This window comes from Schistocerca nitens, chromosome 11 (genome assembly GCF_023898315.1).
Source record: "Schistocerca nitens isolate TAMUIC-IGC-003100 chromosome 11, iqSchNite1.1, whole genome shotgun sequence".
NCBI classification, from domain to species: Eukaryota; Metazoa; Arthropoda; class Insecta; order Orthoptera; family Acrididae; genus Schistocerca; species Schistocerca nitens.
In genome coordinates this window covers 201,331,095-201,350,273 of record NC_064624.1, presented here as the reverse complement: position 1 = coordinate 201,350,273, position 19,179 = coordinate 201,331,095, and the positions used below count along the sequence as shown (strand labels likewise).

The window sequence follows — 19,179 nt, the reverse complement described above, 5'->3', positions numbered from 1 at the left end:
TCAATAACGTTAGCCGTTAAAACGAACCGTTTTCTGTACGTAATTCATAATGACACTACAAAGATGCTGTCTAATGAATTGACAGTAAGACGTAATACTGCATTACAATGCTAAAGTTGATTGTAAATTAAGATGAAACATTAATTTTAAAGAGTTTTTGTGCAGATGCTCGTCAGTGGAGTTGGAGGAGTTACCGAACCAACATTCATTCCTTAATTCAGTCATAAAATTCCAACATATTACCCGCAAGCCATATAGTATGCTCTGGTAGGCTGTTGAATTCACATGGGACTCCTTTCCGTACTAATGTTAACACCTTGAAGTTTTTGTAGAATTGTTTTTGGTCGTAGTCTGACACACACACACACACACACACACACACACACACACACACACACACACACACACGTTGTATTTATATGTTGCTTGTTATGACGTTTTCCAAGGTCTTCATTTAATTTCGATTGCAAGGAGCGTTAATGTTTTGAATCGAAAATTGTCTGCCGTCTGTGCTGAGATCGATGATTTGTCAACATAGTACTTGCTTACAGGAATAACTCTTGAAATAGACAGTGGGAGATTTCCCGTGAAAGTTGAGGTTGCCGTTAGCTCTTTGCAAATACGTATTAGAATGTGATCCACATAATGTGCACCCAAAGCTGCTGAATAAATAAATATATTTGCTACATCGTTACTATATAATTCTTTTACTGAGGTAGACATTATAGTGTGTGCTATTGATATGAATCGAGTCACACAAGAACGATTTTTTAGCACTGGTAAAGTATTGTTCGAAATAATTTGACTATTTTCATTACGGAAATAGTCGCGAAATAGGGAAAAGTAGACATTTGTTGACAAACTGCTTGCTGTATTCAAACCTTGGTCTCCCTCTATAGTTTTTAACCCCCATACTTTGCTCTATTGCAAACTTCACGAATCTTTTGTGTCAGTATGTGTCCCATCAACCGATCCCTTCTTTTGCTACAAATTTATTTTCTCGATGATTCGATTCAGTACGTCCTCATATGTTATCTGATCTTCGACCTATTCTTCAGTATTCTGCTGCAACCCACATTAACGAACCCTTCCTTTCTCTTCATGTCCGTTCTGTTTATTTTTAATGTTTCATTTTATTTCAGACGATCATTTTCAGAAGAGACTTCCTTGCACTTGCTTATGTTTGATAAAGTGTCTACCTCTCCAGGAAACTTTTCTGAAAATGCTAGTCTGCATTTTATGCCCTCATTACCTTTGTCTTCGTAAGTTATTTTGTTGCTAAGTAGCAAAAATCGTCTACTTTAATGTCTAACTTCCAATGCTCGTTCCCTCAGTATAGAGCCTGATTTAATTCGACGAAGCTCCATTCCCCTCCATTTCTTTCCTGAGCTTGCTGTTCATCTTATAAAATCTTAAGGACAGTTTCGATTCAGTCATCGAAGTAGTTTGTCGTGTGTGACACTGAAATTGTCACCGGCGAACCTCAAAGATTTTATTTCTAAGTGGATTTTAATTCCTTTTGCTTTAGTTAAAGGGGAACACGTTTTATAACAACCACACAAGCAACAGCGGTTTTGCTCTTCAGTCTGAGGAAAGACTAGCAGACGATTGACGCTCCTAAACAAGTTGCGTGTAACACGTGCGCCACTCTTCCAGCAACAAAATAATGATTATCACACAGAGATATTTTATTAAAATGCCAATAATGTACATTTAAACGTTTCCACTGCATAAAGTAAACAAATATACTCGCATCCTTGATAACAAGAAACAAACAAGCGCAAAGAACAGAAATGCGAATTCACGGTAAAACAAAAGACGTTCGAAAATACATAAGTTGGCAACACGTGGATACACTGTACACACAAGATACAGATGTAAATGTCGTGTGCTACAATAATTTTGATAAAATGTAAAAAACGAAAAAAAAGAGGACCAGAGAACTGCAACCAGCCGTGTGAAAACAGGACTGACGTGTGGGTGGACAAGGACGAATAGCAGGATGTGAGTCGCGCGAGTAAGCGCAAAATAACCATGTGCGTGCCCGACAACTACTGCTATTGCAGTAATGTAAAATTAACCGTTTTAAATATCGGCGAACAACATAGCTTGCGACAGTAAGATAAAAGTTACCTCGCTATATGGAAACCTTTTAAATAGTTCACCCTTTTCCTGAATAAGCAGACTACAGAAAGTATATTTATTCATTAGTTCACAGTCGTGTATTACGAACGTGAACTTTCATCAAATGCTAATTTGCATTTTTTTGGGTTTATCACAGCCTTCATTTCGGTACTTAACTGTAGGTAAATGTAATGTTACCGTTACTTTCACGATACTCATTTGCATGTTTATGAATCATAATTTTAATCTCTTGTTATGTGACGTTTTAGGTAATTTTCAATCGAAGTACACTTTGTACTTCAAAATACGTGAACATGCTGCCTGTGACACGACTGTCTTTTAAATTAATCTGAAAATAATCTGTAATTTTTTTTTTTTGTAACAGATGGTAGTTTACACATTACATTGCCACTGTTTATCTAAATTCCATGAACATTGTTTGCAAACATTTTGAGGAAACTCTACTTGATGGTATAGTATTTTCGGAATGCAGAAGTTCATTACAAGGAAAATGTTTTCTGCTAGTGCCAGACCTCTTCAAAAAAACTTGGTATTGCAAGAACTGCTTCAGCTACACACATTCGTTAAGTGAGGATTTTCATGAAAAACACACACTATTTAAAAGACGCACAAATAAACAATTTTGAAGATATGGCACTGAAATTCTGTACAATATTTTACGTGAAATTAATACATTTACTGTTAAGTTCCTTGGACTATATATGTGTGTAACGTTTTTTTTTTTTTTTTTAATGGAATTTAAAAATTTTGTTTTCAAAAAATAATATATTTACCTTTCTCTCAGAAACAATTCAAGAGATTTCTCCATAATTTTCTGTTTAATTTCTTTGCATATATTAAGCTGGTCTCATGAGGTTTTTGAATATATCAAATAGAATTTTTAGTTATAGCCAAATATTGTAAGTATAATACAAAATTCATGCACAATTCCAAGCACTTTGCCCCATACCTCAGTTTGTATTCAGAATTTCAAAATTTACTCGTGAGATAACATTTATTGGATTTACAGAAATAACTAGGCCTGCACAAAATTTAAAGTTCAACCTCACATTTTTTTCATATGTCTTTCCTTTAGCAGAGCCAGATTTGTACTCTGGGTCCTCTCTCAATCCAAGGCTTCTCTTCTGGTTTCTTGTCTTCTTTCCTTTATCGGGTCTTCAACAGACTTTTCAGCTGCAGAGAGGTGCAGTAAATCTATTTTTCTCAAGGTACCTTCAGTAAAATTTCCTGTCTTGAAGCCCATTCTCTCTAATTCTTTCGTTCTCCCCATGTTCCTATCATTAAATACAAGAACTGCATCATAAGTTGCAACTCTTTACAACTGAAGCTGACGGAAATGTGGTTTTAGGGCATTGTTTCCATATGAGTGAATTCAGAGACTTATTTGGATTGTGTGTTTTTCCATGAAGTTCAGGATTGGTCAGAAACCTGTAAGTGGACTTGACAGCATCCAGGATAAAATTTGGAAGTCTCTCCTTGTGAATGTAGGGGTTCTCCCTCCAGAGCCTGTACATATTTACACCAGCTGATGCGGCACAGGTGACGAATGCCGATTTCTTGCTGTTTCTCACGTCTTTCATTTACTCGCTTCTGCAAACTCAGTTGACGCAGTTTTCTATACACTCTTTGCGACTGTGGCATTATTTAATGGTGAAAGAATCGAACACTTGCATAAATCTTTGTCAGTAGCACAAGGAAAAAGAAGAATAGCTTCTTCAGGCACAAAGCAGCTGGTTTGTCATTGTTTTTAAGACGTGGAACAGACTTACAGATGATCTATAAAACTAAAGAGTATGTACCACAGTCTTCTAGATGTATCACATGCAAGTTTGCTTGAAAGTAATTGTTCACTGAGCTGGTGTTGATGTGTTATTACAAAAAATCGGCTGTGGCAAGAGGGTCACATCACAATTTAATTATTTTTCAGGCACTTCCGATATGATTTCATTATTCAAACTTTGTGAACCTAAGGAGAGAAAAAAAAAAAATGAAACTTGACCTTTTGATCAATTTCATGAATGTCCTCGCTTAATACCCTTCGTCATTAATTATTTTTCTTTTTTTAAAAAATAGTGAAAATCATGAATGTAATACTGGGATCAAGCACACCCTCTATAAAAACATCAGGTTCAACATTGATGCAGAAAGGAGTTAAATACATGGGTGCACGTGTATTCTACAACCTACAAAAGAGCATCTTAAGTCATTTAGGTGATGAAGTGGAGTTTAAGACCTGATTGAAGACCATCCTGATGCACAACTCCTGTTCTTTCACACAAGCATTTAAATTCAGAATTTTTGATTATTTGTGAAATAAACATAAGCCCTGTAAGACAATAACATTCCATGTAGTTCATTCATTACATTGCAATTGAATAAAATGTTCATTTGACTTCACTTGACATCTCAGTCAGAGTAAGCTGTGATCCTGTATTGTCTCCATTCCATTAATGGTCAATCCTGAAACAGTTGATAGTAATGGGAGGTGACACCAGTGACAATTTTGCATGGCGGTGTAGTCGTAAAGCCCAGAGATCGAGGGAAGATGATTATTAACAAAAAGATGGAAATCGGGGCTTACATCCTGATACAAATTATCATTGATTATGGTATATTCATAAGCTTAAGGACTTGATGATGTTCAGGAAGATGAAATAAATCTTTTCTACTGCAGGCTCTTTGCTTTGCACGTTTTGGGAGAAGGTAGTATGGGACAAAACTAGAAGAAATTGTCTAGAAACTATTGCCTCTAAAATGCTTACCTTAGGAGCTACGAGCACTTATTCAGTAAAAGAGATGGGTTCCACAGTGGTGAAGATGAAGCGTCGGTAGCTCTAGGTGTGCGTTTTGGAGCCCACGTTTACTCGACTTTTTCACCTCGAGTAATCGTTTGCCCTGTCTCTTGAGTACTGACTTCGTCCTGGGACACCCTGCATAAAATTAAGAAACAGCCCAGTATTTTGAAAATAGAGTGGACATGCAGTTGTTTCTGCAGACAACTGAAACATGGCTCACGGATCCACAAGTTAAGAAGCAAACATTATGTCTCGAGCTGTTCAATGTTTCCAAACAGTTACTTTGTCTAGAAAGAGGAGAGTAGAGACGATCTGATAATAAACCGCCATAAAACACTCGGTTAGGAAGCAAAGGCAGGAAAGGATATGTATGCTACCTTATGGAAATGGAATGAAAGTATTGTAAAGTTTTTTTACTAAATTTTTCAACCTTGAGTGACAAAAATGGTACCGTTACTGGTTGTGACTTGTTAGTAAACCAGCGATAAGAAATAAAAGCTTTGAGGTTTGCTGATTCTGTTAGAGGCAGCAAAGGACTGGGAAGAGCAAAATTGTATTGAGAGGAGGAGTGTTTCTGAACGAGAGAAATTTGTTAATATCGAATATAGATTTGAGTGTAAGGAAGTCTTTTTCTGAAAGTATTTGTCCGGAATGTAGTCGTGTATAGAAGTGAAACATGGATGACAAACAATTTAGATGAGAACAAAATAGAAGCTTTTGATATGTGGTGCTACAGAAGAAAGAGTTTGTTCATAAATTACTTTCTGCTAACAGTCACAGTTTTCTTTTATTTATTTTTTACACAACGCATTTTGGGAAAAGATTCCCATTTCGAGTGTGTGTTTCTTTGTACTGAGGCATTTGTTTCGTAATTTATTTGATGTGTGACATTCTGCTTTGTTGTATTGACTTTACTGGGGAAAAGGCAAAGCAAGTTTGTGAAAGACTGTGCTGGAGTGCAGTTTATTCTTTGTGTTTTACAGTCCCGGTTAATGTATTTCAATAAAACAGATAGCGCCCCCCCCCCCCCCCCCCCCCCCGACTAATTTCCGACCACTGTATCCAATGGTAACAAAAAATTCTAATTTTCTTTGTAAGTGGAAACAAACACGTATTTAGTTGACATTGGGAATTGTATAAAACATGTGATGAACAGTATTTGTGTGGGATAACTCTAGGCATGCCTTACAAAACTGAAACTGAAATCATCTGCTGAAACAACAGTTGTGAAATAGATAAGATTTCAGTTTATGTTTGGCATTAATTATAATTGCCTGTTAGATGCTGCAGATCATTTGTAAGTGGGATGGAGATTTTTTATGGCTGAGTACAGTACCATTTTGTCTGCACATTGAGGCCGGCTGATATGTAGTACAGAGCATTTCTCCTCCTGTTATATTATTTACGAATGTTAATGCATTCAGATTTACAGTGACCACTGCTCCTTGCCATGTATCAAACAGTAATTTTCAATCCTTGACTCTAGATATTCAAATAATTTGCAGGCTGGCCCATAAGGTATGTTTATAATTTTCTTTTATATTCCCAGTTTATTGCTCTGTGTTTCAATGGAGCTTGTTGTATATTTTCCTAACACAATACATAACTCCTTTCTGAAAGCTGGTCAAGGAGGAAAAGTCTACATGAAATTATTTTTATGTCTTGCATTGTGATTCTGTAGATTACAGTTCATTTGAAAAGTCAGCAGCAAAAATCATTAACAGGTAACTATGTTGGGAAGTCACTCTAAGAATTTGAAGAGCCTTAAAAAGGCTTCTGTGAGGTGTACAGTTACCTACTCCACATAGTATTCTTACTGCTTACTTCTGATAACTATGTAAGAACACAGAGATTGACAATATTTGTGTTATTTTTTTAAATTTTTTTATTAAGTTCCGCATGAAATGTTGAATGATGCTACTGGGGCCATATTAGAATTTGTTAAAAGATTATAAACTGCACTGATTCCATAAATTGTTATTTATAACTGGCTTCAAATGAAATTGACAGTACTTATAATAAGCAGAATAACAAGACTGAGTGGTGTTATCCATTGAAGGTAACACAGATGCTGCATATATCTAAACAGATAACCCAGTTCATAGTTCTAATTGCAGGTTGCCTATCTGATGACTTCCAGGAGGAACAAAAATTTAATTTTCACATTTTATACTGTTATTGACCAAATTTAAAAATGTAATATGCACAATCTGCTCATTAAGTGGTGTAACCTTCTGTTCGAGTTTTAATATAATGACATATATTTCAGTTAGAAACTGTGATACATCTTTGAGGTAGCATAACTTGCGGTGCCCAAATTACCCAATTATATTCGATGAGTATTTGAAAATGTGAGCACTTAATGACTTCCAATGAACATTACATCGAATTCAAACTTTTTCAAAACCATTTCTCGCTGGCATCCCCCTAAAAAAATACTGAGAGGTAACAATCTTACATTTTCACTGTTCGTGCAGTAAAGCTGCAGTTAAGTGTCGGGTATGATGTCTGAATTTATTACTTCTTTACTACTATCTCTATTTGCAACACTGTTTGCGGACGTTATCCACTTATATGACGGAATGTGCCAGCAAAATTGTATAATTGTATGATAAACAGTTCAACAGGGAGTTGGTGTCATAAACATTGATGTGCATGAAAAACTATATTTTACTTAAGACGGAGCACAAATTACCGAGATGATTTTCATCTAGTGTTTCATATTGAGAGCACTTAGTGACTTACAACAAACTTTAAGCATAATTTTAAACATTTTCGGAATCTTTTTGTCACTTACATTGATCAGCCAGAATATTATGATCACCTACCTAATAGCTGGAATGTCCCACCTTTGGCACGGTTGGCGTTGTGTTGTGACGTGGAAGCAGCGAGCTCTGGGTAGGCCGCTGCACCTACAACTGACATATTTCTCATAAATTCCAGGGAGAGGGGTGGTGATTTCTGATGCCACATTCGGGCACATCCCAGGTGTGTTCGATGCGGTTCAGATCTGCCGAGTTGGGGAGTCAGTACGCCAATTGGAATTCGGCACTGTGTTTCTCGAACCACTCCGTCACACTCCTGCCCTTGTGATACAGTGCATTATCTTGTTGGAAAATTACCACGGCTGTCGGGAAACGTGATCGCCACGAAGGCGTGTGCAAGTCTGCTACCGGTATACGATACTCCTTGGGCATTGTGGTGGCTTGCAGGAGCTCTGCTGGACCTGTGGATGCCCACGTGAATGTTTCCCATAGCATTATGGAGCTGCCATCAGCTTCTCTCTGTCCCACAGTACAGGTGTCGAACAGCTGTTCTCCTGGAGATGACGAGGGATTCACACCCTCTCATTGGCACGACGATGGAGGAGGTATGAGGATGCATCGTACCGTGCAACGCTCTGCCACTGCTCTAACATCCAGTGCCGACGGTTACGTGCCCATTTCAGTCTTAGTTGTCAATGTCGCGGTGTTAACATTGGCATGCGCACAGGTCAGCAGATGCGGTGGCTCGTCATTAGGACTGTTCAGTGCACAGTGTGTTCAAACACACTTGTACTCTGCCCAGCATTAAAGTCTAATCTTAGTTCCACCACAGCTTGCTGCCTGTCCTGTGTTACCAGTCTACCCAACATAAGACGTCCAATGTGTAATGAGGGGTGGCTGCCCAACCCCACCGTGTCTGGATGTGGTTTCACCTCAGTTTCGCCAGTGTCGAGGGCATTCATCGCGGCAACCCGAACATCCGACGAGTCGTGCCGAGCCTCCGGGCCGTCACAATCTGCCCTCGGCCAAACTCGTGTAGATTGCAAGCCTTCCCTGTTCTACATGCGGACAGCACACTCGCCGACATTACGTGCACCGTGCACGTGTCTGACTAGCAGTCTTTCTTTAACTGGTGACGCTGCTGTCACCTGGATGGGATTATATGTGTAGTAGGTCGGCGGTCATTATGTTCTGGCTGCTCAGAGCACGTGGTTAATGTCAAATATTTAACAAATTAACTCATTTGTAAAAGTAATCAGATATTTGAAGCTGTTTTATATGTGGTAGTTCAATTCTTAAAGAGTCACGGTTTTACTGATGTAAAACTAAAATGTTTCAGTAGTAAAATGACGACAGCTCAGGTAAAGCAAAACTGCATATTTTGCTCTCGTATGTTGCAGATATCTTCAGACAACCTTTTGCGGCCCCTGAAGGTGTCCCAAACTTGTCGTTCAGAGCGGCAGATTCTCTCCGTGGAGCCCATTGCTTGGACAACGACTTATCACAAAGTAAGTGTCCAGTATCACTTCCTCTTCCATACAACAGCTCGTTGTTGAGGAGTCTTATTCCATCTTTGCCCAGTCTCTATATATGTCAGTCAGTGTTATCTTTATGTTACTTATTCAACCAGTACATTGTAGCTGTACTCTCTCTCTCTCTCTCTCTCTCTCTCTCTCTCTCTCTCTCTCTCTCTCTCTCTCTCTCTGTGTCTGCGATCTGAACTCGGGTACTCATTTCTGTCAGTATCTCCCTTGCCATTGAAAAGTGAGGGCATCAGGATGTGTTGTGATTTGTGAACAGATAGCTGAGTTGATTACAGCATTGTCTGTGTAAAGCAGGGTGCTATGTTTGAAACCTTGTCTGTTGCATACTTTTAATTTTCTGGGATGTTTCAAAATGGCAAAAATTTAGATGATCACTGAAATATTCAGTCTAGATAAATTATATTTTAATATATTTGTTACAGTCTCCCTCCTTGATAAAATATGTTACTGGAATAATGACTATTCTGCATGTGCCATACGAACTCTGTGGGGTGATCAGTAGCGGGGGGGGGGGGGGGAGTTGTGGTTAACAATGCACCATGTGGTGAGTTCGTAGTCAGTCATTACCACATGCATTTTCTCTCCACTTACCGGTCATCATCTGTTACATTACTTTTTGTGTTCAACTGTGCATAAAAACATAAATTGGTAACTTGTATTAGAAATGCATCTAAACTAGTGAACTTGTGTTGTAAACTGTTGTAGATCGTCACATTCCATGAGATATTTGTGTAAAGTCCAAACAGTATCAGGAGCATTAGGGATTTAAAAATGCAACTTTTCTGATCATGGTAATATTAAGTCTACTAAGAGACACGACAAATATAATGCAATTAAATTTTATGCCCTTAGCTTTGGTCATTGTGCTACACATTTCTATTGGACAAAGCCCTACCTGGTGGGAATATGTTGCGAAGGTAATGTATAAGCAATAGGCCTTGACTTATCCTAGACCATTGTGTTCTCCAGACTGTCAGTAACCGTTCATCTTCTGTGTTGTGACTTCAGTATTTGAGTTCAAGTAACAATTGTTTTAGTTAACAGTGATTCAACAATATTTGAATATTACTTTAGTATAGCCAACTAATCACGGCCGAAGTAAAGAGCCTATAAAATTCAGAGTGGCAATAGGCAAGAAAGCACTTCTGTAAGAGGATTTTGTTAACATTTAATATATATTTAAGTGTTAAGAAGTCTCTTCTGAGTATGGAAGTGGTGATTGGACAGTAATCAGTTCAGACAGTAAAGTAAGAGAAGCTTTTGAAATGTGGTGCTACAAAAGAATGTTGAAAATGTAATGGGTATATCACATACCAAATAAGGAGGCAGTGAATCACAATCTGGAGAAAAGAAATTTATGGCACAACTTGACCAAACTATGGGATCGGTTGATGGGACACATTCGGAAGTGTCAAGGCATTGTCAGTCTTGTAATGTAGAGAAGTGTGGTTGGAAGGGTGGGGGTAAAAATTATATAGGGAGACAAAAGGATGAATACAGCAAGTAGGTTCAAGTGGATGTGGATAATAGTATTTATTTGGAGGTGAAGAACCTTGGATAGGATTGGCTATCGTGGAGAGCTCCATTGAAGCACCTCCGGACAGAAGACCACCACACTAGTAGATATACAGAGAGCCTCCTTGGGTCATCAGCCTCAGTTAATAATGAACAGTAAGTATTGACAGCTCTTGCCGCAGTGTCAACTGGGGGAAAGGATCTGAGAGACTAGAAGCAAAAATCCCCAATTTTCTTCGGCTGCCTTCCACCGAACCCCTCTTACCTTGTTATGTATGTTATGTTACTCCTTTAACAATTGTTTTAACTCCCACTTCTATGTTCCATTTTAACTTTGCTGAATATGCAGAGGAACTGTCTGGTCTCATATTGTTTTTCTTGAGAAACTTTTAAGGGGACTACACCCTACCTATGTAACCCATGTTAATTTAGGCAAGTATTTGACCCATTTATGAAAAAACTATTTGGTGCAGGAACTTAATATTTTTACTGTATGTTACATGATGCTAATAAACTGCACTAAAATCTACTTTATCCATTTTATAGTTTTTAAGAAATACTTTTTTAAACTTATTAACAAAAAATATTAAACTTCCTGGCAGATTAAAACTGTGTGCCGGATCGAGACTCGAACTCGGGACCTTTGCCTTTCGCGGGCAGGAGCTTGCCCGCGAAAGGCAAAGGTCCCGAGTTCGAGTCTCGGTCCGGCACACAGTTTTAATCTGCCAGGAAGTTTCATATCAGCGCACACTCCGCTGCAGAGTGAAAATCTCATTCTGGAAAAAATATTAAGTTTTTTCTGCAGATTTTTTTTGACTTTCTAATGGGGGAATACTAATTAATGTAGTACCAGAAGTGGCTTTTTATGCTATGCAGAGTCTCTGAAAATTTCATTCATTTATCTATGATAGATTCTGATCTAATGGAGCGTATGTACTGAAAATTTTAGTTTGCGGGAAATTGGCTTTAAAGAAAAAACTTTTGAAATTTGTTACTTACAGTTAATTAAAACTGTCCTGCTGCATATGATGGCCCTCCTTTGGCCTCTAGCAGGTCTTCCAGCTTCTTTTTCACCTTCCTCAATGTTTGTCTTGCTTGGGGAGGGGGGAGTTAACGTGCAATGTAGGGGATATAAAGATCTAAAATATTTGCAGAAAAGTGGGTGAGAGAAAGGTGAGCGTGGCACATAAACATGCGTGGTAGGAAAATGCTCTTTAAATGCTCGGAAAAAAATTTTTTCAGCAAAATCCTTTTCAGAGTACTTAAATAAAACCTTAATCTATCGAAATATGATGAAAATCGATTTTTTTTTTTACCTGAACCACGGTGTGGTTCCCTTAAGGGGCTCGGTACTCTCAGGGTGTGGGGGCGGGGGTGGGGGCGATCGGAAACCTGTGGTCCAGTCATTCTGTCCAGTACGGGTGTGTATGGGAAACGGTCGCTTTGCTGCAGGTGACGCGGACGACCTACTGCTGCGGCCACCGTTCCGACCGGCGCCACGGACGGCCCCGCCGGATGACGCGGACCAGGTGGTGCCGGCGAGCCCCCGGCCGGCGCGCGACGCCACGGTGCCATTCTGCTACGGTGGGCGCCTTCCCGCCTCCATCTACTACGCGACGGGGACTCGTGTGACGAGGCCGCAGTGCGCTGCCGGTCTGGTGCTGCCCGATATCCTAAACGACGTGGCGGGAGCTTCCCCGTCACCCCCGGCCCCGGACGCGGAATCGGAGTCGGAACCGGACGTCGAGACTGACGCGGAAGCTCCGGAGCTGGGCGTGGGGCGTGACGTCGTCACGGGGATTCTGTACGACATTGTGAGTGAGGGAGGCTGTCTTTGTCTTTAATCTTCTTAGAAAGTATCTGTCTATCTCTTAAATGACATTGTTTTTCACTTTTGACTATGTTTTTGTTGTGCTGTTCCAAACTCGGCATATGTGCCATTGTCAAACCTCCACAATAATGTAATGCAATGTACTAAGAAAAGCATAATAGAAGAACCACAGTACATGAAACAAATTTGCAGATTGTTAACATTCACATACGTAAAAGACTCGATACAATATTACGGTTTAGCTAGAGATTAAAAATAACATCCTCTCCGGGCTGTGTCGCCTGTGATCAGTCAGTGTAGCATGATGCGTAGATTTATTTAGGTTTATTTAGATTCAGGTTGAAGTCAGTCACTATGTTTCTTTTTTTGTCAGAAATCACCTTACTGTGCACTGATATTCCACAATCTGGGTCATCCTTAACTGATAGTTGGGAGAACGTGTAATTGCTACAGCTGTGTTTGCTTGTTGTTCTCTACTTAGTGTGGCAAATGCAATTGTGTGACTAGCACCGGCTGCAGACTGCTTTGGGGGGTGCTTCTGCACTGTTTACCTCATTCTTGCCTCAGCTGTTCTATGCAGTTCTGTTTCCTGTAACACAGCTGCAGTACAAATACAACTCATCTGTCTGCAGTGGGAAGCGAGAGAGAGAGAGAGAGAGAGAGAGAGAGAGAGTAATGAAGTGAGCAGTATGCACCCCCACGGTTGGCCCCCCTGTACCCGATGGCAGGGGTATCTCAGTAGGGGTGCCACAGCAACACGGGGCCGAGTGTGCGCCTTCCTCCACAGATCCGCCTGCTGCTCGGAGGATCTACACACTTGCACAGGCTGGCAACAGAGCGGTGTGTGCCCGACAGGCTGTCAGAGAAACTGTGAGAAACCTACTTTTGTTTGTAGTAGTTTGAGAAGTTTTAGAAAAGTAAGGGCTGTTTCATCATTACATAAAAATAAATCAATAGCAAAATGATTCTTAAAATTGTTTGACACAGCTTGCACGGAAGACAGTTTGTCGAAAAATACCGCATCGACCTGCCTAAAATTGTTGTTTTAATACTCTGCAGTTAGGTTTGACCTGGTGGTCACTGTCTGGCAGAACTTGGGTACAGTACATACAAAAAGAGCATACAGTTTACTAAGGGAAAGGACATAATACAGTCTAAAATTACAGTTGTGACACTGTCCTCTTTTTGTTGCCCACAGAGATAGAAGCAACACAGGCAGCAAGCAACACTTCTGAATACGATACTGACTGAGTACGAATTCTAATGTTTATATCGATTTGTAACGTAGCTTTTATAGTAGGGACTGTCTGTAGTGCCACGAAAATTGACAATAACTGTAAAATGAAATCACGTTTTCATTATTTAGTTTCCTAAGGATCCTGCAAGGTACAAAACGGTACTTCACAGGACAGTTTATTTATTATTCTTTTGTGATCTACAGATATTTACTGAATGTCATTTTCCTTGAATAATAAAAAATTGGTATTAAATACCAGAAGTCCTGAAGTTTTGCAGAAAGACATTGTATATCTACCCAACAAAGCAGGGTTTTGTTCACTATACTTTCAGCCGAATGTGCAAATGCAATGTTTCTGTTATTTAACGTACCAAATTACCAACCACAACTGTAGCTGAAGTGGAAACCACACAGGTGTGATGATAAATTATCTAAAGCAATAAAACTGTTTCACAACATAGAATAAATAAATTCCACAATTGTTGCTATATCCGAGCCACAGACGGCAAGAATCTGCAACATTCATTTTTAGAGCAAAAGTAATTACATTCACAAAATCATTCTTATATTAGAAAGTCTAATGAAATATAAGAGTGGGCGAATCATTAGACTCGGGATGTGTCCTGTCGACTGACTTCTTCTTTTAATCGAGTCGAGTTACAAATTTATTTTTTCCTTCAAACTCGATTCGGTACGTCCTCGTCAGTTATCCGGTCTACGCTCCTAACCTGAGGCATTCTTCTGCAGCACCACGTGTCGAAGGCATTTATTCTCTTTTTGTCGGAACTGTCGTTCGTACATATTTTATTTCTTTTTTGAGGCTACGTGCCGTAAAAATATGTTCAGAAAAGAAATGCAAACACATCAGTTAATTCTCGGTATTAACAAATTTCACATTTTCTTATTTTATACCTATTGTGAGTCTGAATTTTATATCCCCTCTGCTTCAGCCATTCTCAGTTATTTTCCTGCTCAGAGAACTGATAGACTGCTCTGTATGCAGAAATACGGTACAACTGCAGTGTTCCTAACAATTCCCCATTTCGTAAAGTCGTTTATAGAAAACGAGGTTTCTGTCGACATAACTTGTAACGGTACATTTTTCTGAGCAGGTGAGACAGTCCACCAGTGGTCAGAGTTCACACCAGTCACCGACACGAGACGACACGGCAGTGGAGGCGGAGGAACTCGCAGAGACAGAGGAGCAACCGACGGAACCGGAAGATCGGCCAACGGAACCGGAAGATCGGCCAACGGAACCGGAAGATCGGCCGACGGAACCGGAAGAGCAGCCGACGGAACCGGAAGAGCGACCGTCGGAACTGGAGGAGGGGCAGGCAGAGGCAGAGGAGGGACCTGCAGAGGCTGACGAGGGACCAGTGGAGGCGGAGGCAGAAATGGAGGACCCGGTGCCTCTCTCACCGTCATTGGCCGCTGGTGCTGAGGGTGCAAGTGCAGTACCTGAGGAAGAGCCTGCCAGTGTAATCCCGTCCGAGAAGGAAGATCGGGAGCAAGAAACTAAGACTGAGACCGAGGAGGGAGCGGCACAGAATAATGCCGAGGAGGTTGTGCGAGTTGTGGCTGAGGAGGATTCCACAGGTATGCCAGATTGTTCAGTTTTAGTGGCTACCAGTAAGCTAGTATTATAAAGTTCTTAGTAAAATGCTCTCGTGAGGCACGGGCTGCGTAGACACGATAGGTACACTGCACTATTACCAGTGGTCTTTGTAAGCCTAGTGTCGATTAGATATTACGTAAAGTGTTCACATTTGTTCAACATCGTATCGATCCTGAACAGTGGCATTTGCACCGAGAACCTCCTCCCCCCTTTTTTATTTATTTTTAATTAATTAGTATCCTTATTCCTTGGTCGCAATTCACAGACGGGGGGGGGGGGGGGGGGGGGAGGTGATGTGTGTGAGGCGAGGTTTCTGTGCTGCCTGCCACACCAATTTAGGGATTGAATTTTCAAAGCCATATATACAGTGGTGTAAGTGAAGGGCTCAAGAATCACACCCTGTAGCCATTCACTCAGGTGGGCCATTGTTTAGAAGTAATTGACAAAAATGAATTTGTTGTAACCCCCTAGATGACCAAGAGTCTTGAAACTATTGCTAATTTGTAAAATGTCACTGTAGTTCAGCAGTTAAGTTATTTGGCTGGTACGATGAAGGTTGTGTGATTGTGTCCGGTCGGGTGCCAATCAATGATTGAATTATTTTTTCCTGTATAACGAAGCGACTGTCATCATTATTTTTATTCAGTAAATCAGTGCAAATATAATTTTGTTATTTCTAATCTTTTGCCGGTTTATTTGCTTTCATTGTTTCTTCCTTCATTCTTCTTCCATTTGGAACTTTGCCATGAGATGTGAATCATTTTTATGTATTTACTTCAATTTAATTTCTTCCTTTTCATCACGTTATGTTTTTGCCACGTTATTGCAATTGGTACTGCTATTATTCATTTTGCTCAAATTTCATTTATTCTTTTTATGGAACTTTCTTACATTTCAGTCTCCATCTGCATTATTTTATTTTTGACTCTGTTGCACAGCCAATATAAGTAGGTTATTTTGTCTTTAATTTTTTAACTATTAAGTAAGTATCTTCTAATGTGTATACAACTACAATAGATAAATGAAAATAATTGTGATCACAGGAGCAGAGATTCCAAATGCGCAGAGTGACATTCGTTGTAGACATCGAAAACATTCTTTTCAAACATTTGTAAGAACTATTCTTTTGGAATTGCAACCGCTCACCTGACGCATTTTTTTATTTGCGACGACACACCATTTTCTGACCGTACTGCGGCTTACGGCAGGTGCGGAGGTTCCCGACGCCGTTCCCGAGAGAGAGAACGCGGCCTCGCGGTCGCCGAGGCCCCGCGGGGAAGCGGAGCGGTCCCCGCGCGACAGCCCGGTGGAGACGGCGGCGCCGACCTCTGCCGGCGAGGAGAGTACGCTGACCGCCGAGAGCGGCGAGACGGGCGACCGGGGCGACAGCGAAATGGACGTCCGCAAGGAGGGGGACAGCCTGCGCTGCAGCGTGCCGCTCGAGAAGGTGCCGCAGTTCGACGCGGCTGCGGTGGTGCAGGCAGCAGACGCAGACAAGTCGGAGCTGAAGAAGTAAGCCAGAGCTGCTTTACGTTTGCTGTGCAACACTTCTGAAGTTGTGTGGGGTTTTGTTAAATTGAAACAATGAGAAAAGTACAGAGTGGTTGCCTAGTACTTACTGTGGTCATCATCATCATCAATTACCAACCAACCATAAGTCAGTGATCATCCCCTAAAGGAAACGTTTTGTTGGTGTAGCCATCCTTCTCTGGCTCTCACCGTCTCTTCTATATGGTTTTAGTTAATTAATTCCACTGATAGCACTTTTAATGCAGATGTTCTGGGCCTGCCGCCTGATTTCTGCGCAAGGATATTTCCTCCCAAGATGTTTTTTTTTCTGAAGCTTTTGTGTTGAACTAGGGGTGCAGTTGATTTAGTTTTTGTTCCCTGTACCAAGTTATCAATGTTCTTTTCTCTTCAATTTCTGTTAGTCTTTTTTAGTCATTTTCTTTCAGTCCAGGGTGTTTTCGTGACATCTTTATACTCATATTTCTATAGTTTCTAATGTTTTCCTTACCAAGGTTTGACAAGCTGGAGTGTGTGCGCACCTGCATGTGCGTGCTTGCGCGCACCCAGACACACACACACACACACACACACACACACACACACACACACACACACTCTCTCTCTCTCTCTCTCTCTCTCTCTCTCTCTCTCTCTCTCTGTCTCTCTCTTTCGCACTTTGTGCTCCTAAATTGTGTTGGCCAGGACTTCAGTTTGGCGGCTGGTGCACGTTTGGGTGGGCACTGTATTGGATGAGTTGGGCACAGGGGTAGAGGGGCAGGAAACAGGGAGGAGGACTGGGGAGTGCCTCAGTGGAAGGCAGCAGCCCTACAGTATAGGAATGTGGGAGAAAAGTGTCGTAGATGCATATACTGGAGCCAGCGAAGTGCAGTGCACGATGAAGATGACGTCGAGGCATCGGTGGGGAGAGGGTGTCGGGAAGTGCGAGGGGAAGGTGACTATTGCACAGAGGGTGTGCAGGCACTGAGTTAATGGAGATGCAGGCCAGGAGGATTACTGTAGTGAATGATGCAAGGATAGTTCCCATCTACGTAGTTCAGAAAAGCTACTGTTAGACGGAAGGATCCAGATGGCACAGGTTACGAAGCAGCCTTTGGACTCGAGCATATTGTGCTCGGCAGTGTGTTGTGCCACAGGGTGGTCAGCTACGGACACCGCCAAACTGTAGCAGCTGGTCGACGGTCACGCTCGCAGAGAATGTTGCGCAGTGACTGCGATAGAGCCGGTACGTGACGTGGCTGTTTTCACTTGTGGCCCTGCCCTATGAGGGTTGATAGGATTGGGGTAGGGTGTTCCTTGTGGATGAATCTGGCCGGCCTCACACCTGGGTCCTCCGAAGGGATACGACCGCTGTGGCTAGTGGCTCGGAGAGGAATTGTGTACTGCGAGACCTTTGCTTTCCGTATTATGGGAGGAGGTAGTATGGACCAAAAGAAGAAAAAAAGGTCTAGTAAATGTGGGGTTTAAAATGCACGCCTGAAGAGGTATGAGCAGATGTCTCCTTCACTACTGTGAAACATATTTACTGAACAAGTGCTCACAGCTCTTAAGGTATGCCTGTTAGAGCCAATTCAGGCACAATAACAGGGGCAGTACGAACTCTGTAAACAATCAAACTTATATGTAAAGTTTTCTGTTTACTGTACTACAAGTCGTTTAAGCGCACAGGAATACCAACTGAATGTTTCAAATTTAACATCACTTTCGAAGCAATTGTCACATTTTGCGTATTGTGTTGCAAATTATTTTGACGCTAGTGAGCAATGTATGACATGCAATGCAGGATACGAACCATAAATCTCCCTAATCGCCACAGCTCCCAGCTGTCTCTAAATTGTATATAATAGTCTGGCAAGCAACTGGCCATTATTTGAAAACCGCATGCAAAATGTCCAGATTTTGTTGTTGAATTGGTCGTCAATCAAAATTTTTCTCGGTCGCTTTGAACTCGGTCTGTGTTTGACAAACCTGCAAAGCAGAGCACCACACTCCCAAATAATTTGTCAGATAGGTGACCTTTGACAAACAGTTTGAGTTTTCATGTGTGCCTTGAGATGTACATATGGATTAAAAAGGAAGGGAAATCAAAAGTGGAATGAATAGTGCAATTAAGAACTAAGGGGAAAAGTGAGGAGTGAATAGTGTAGTTAAGAAAGAACTAGGGGAAAAAGGAGGGGAGGGGGAGTGATAAAGTTGTTTTGT

General features: G+C 40.9%; 1 protein-coding gene across 1 annotated transcript in view; it reads left to right on the top strand.

Annotated features, from left to right (window-relative positions):
* LOC126212780 (uncharacterized) overlaps positions 1–19,179 on the top strand; it is a 227,114-nt gene that overhangs the window by 123,148 nt on the left and 84,787 nt on the right. Inside the window, exons 2-5 of the mRNA XM_049940184.1 lie at positions 9,106–9,213; positions 12,217–12,578; positions 14,945–15,431; positions 16,659–16,962. Coding sequence (XP_049796141.1) covers positions 9,106–9,213; positions 12,217–12,578; positions 14,945–15,431; positions 16,659–16,962 — 1,261 coding nt within the window. The remainder of the gene's footprint in view (positions 1–9,105; positions 9,214–12,216; positions 12,579–14,944; positions 15,432–16,658; positions 16,963–19,179) is intronic.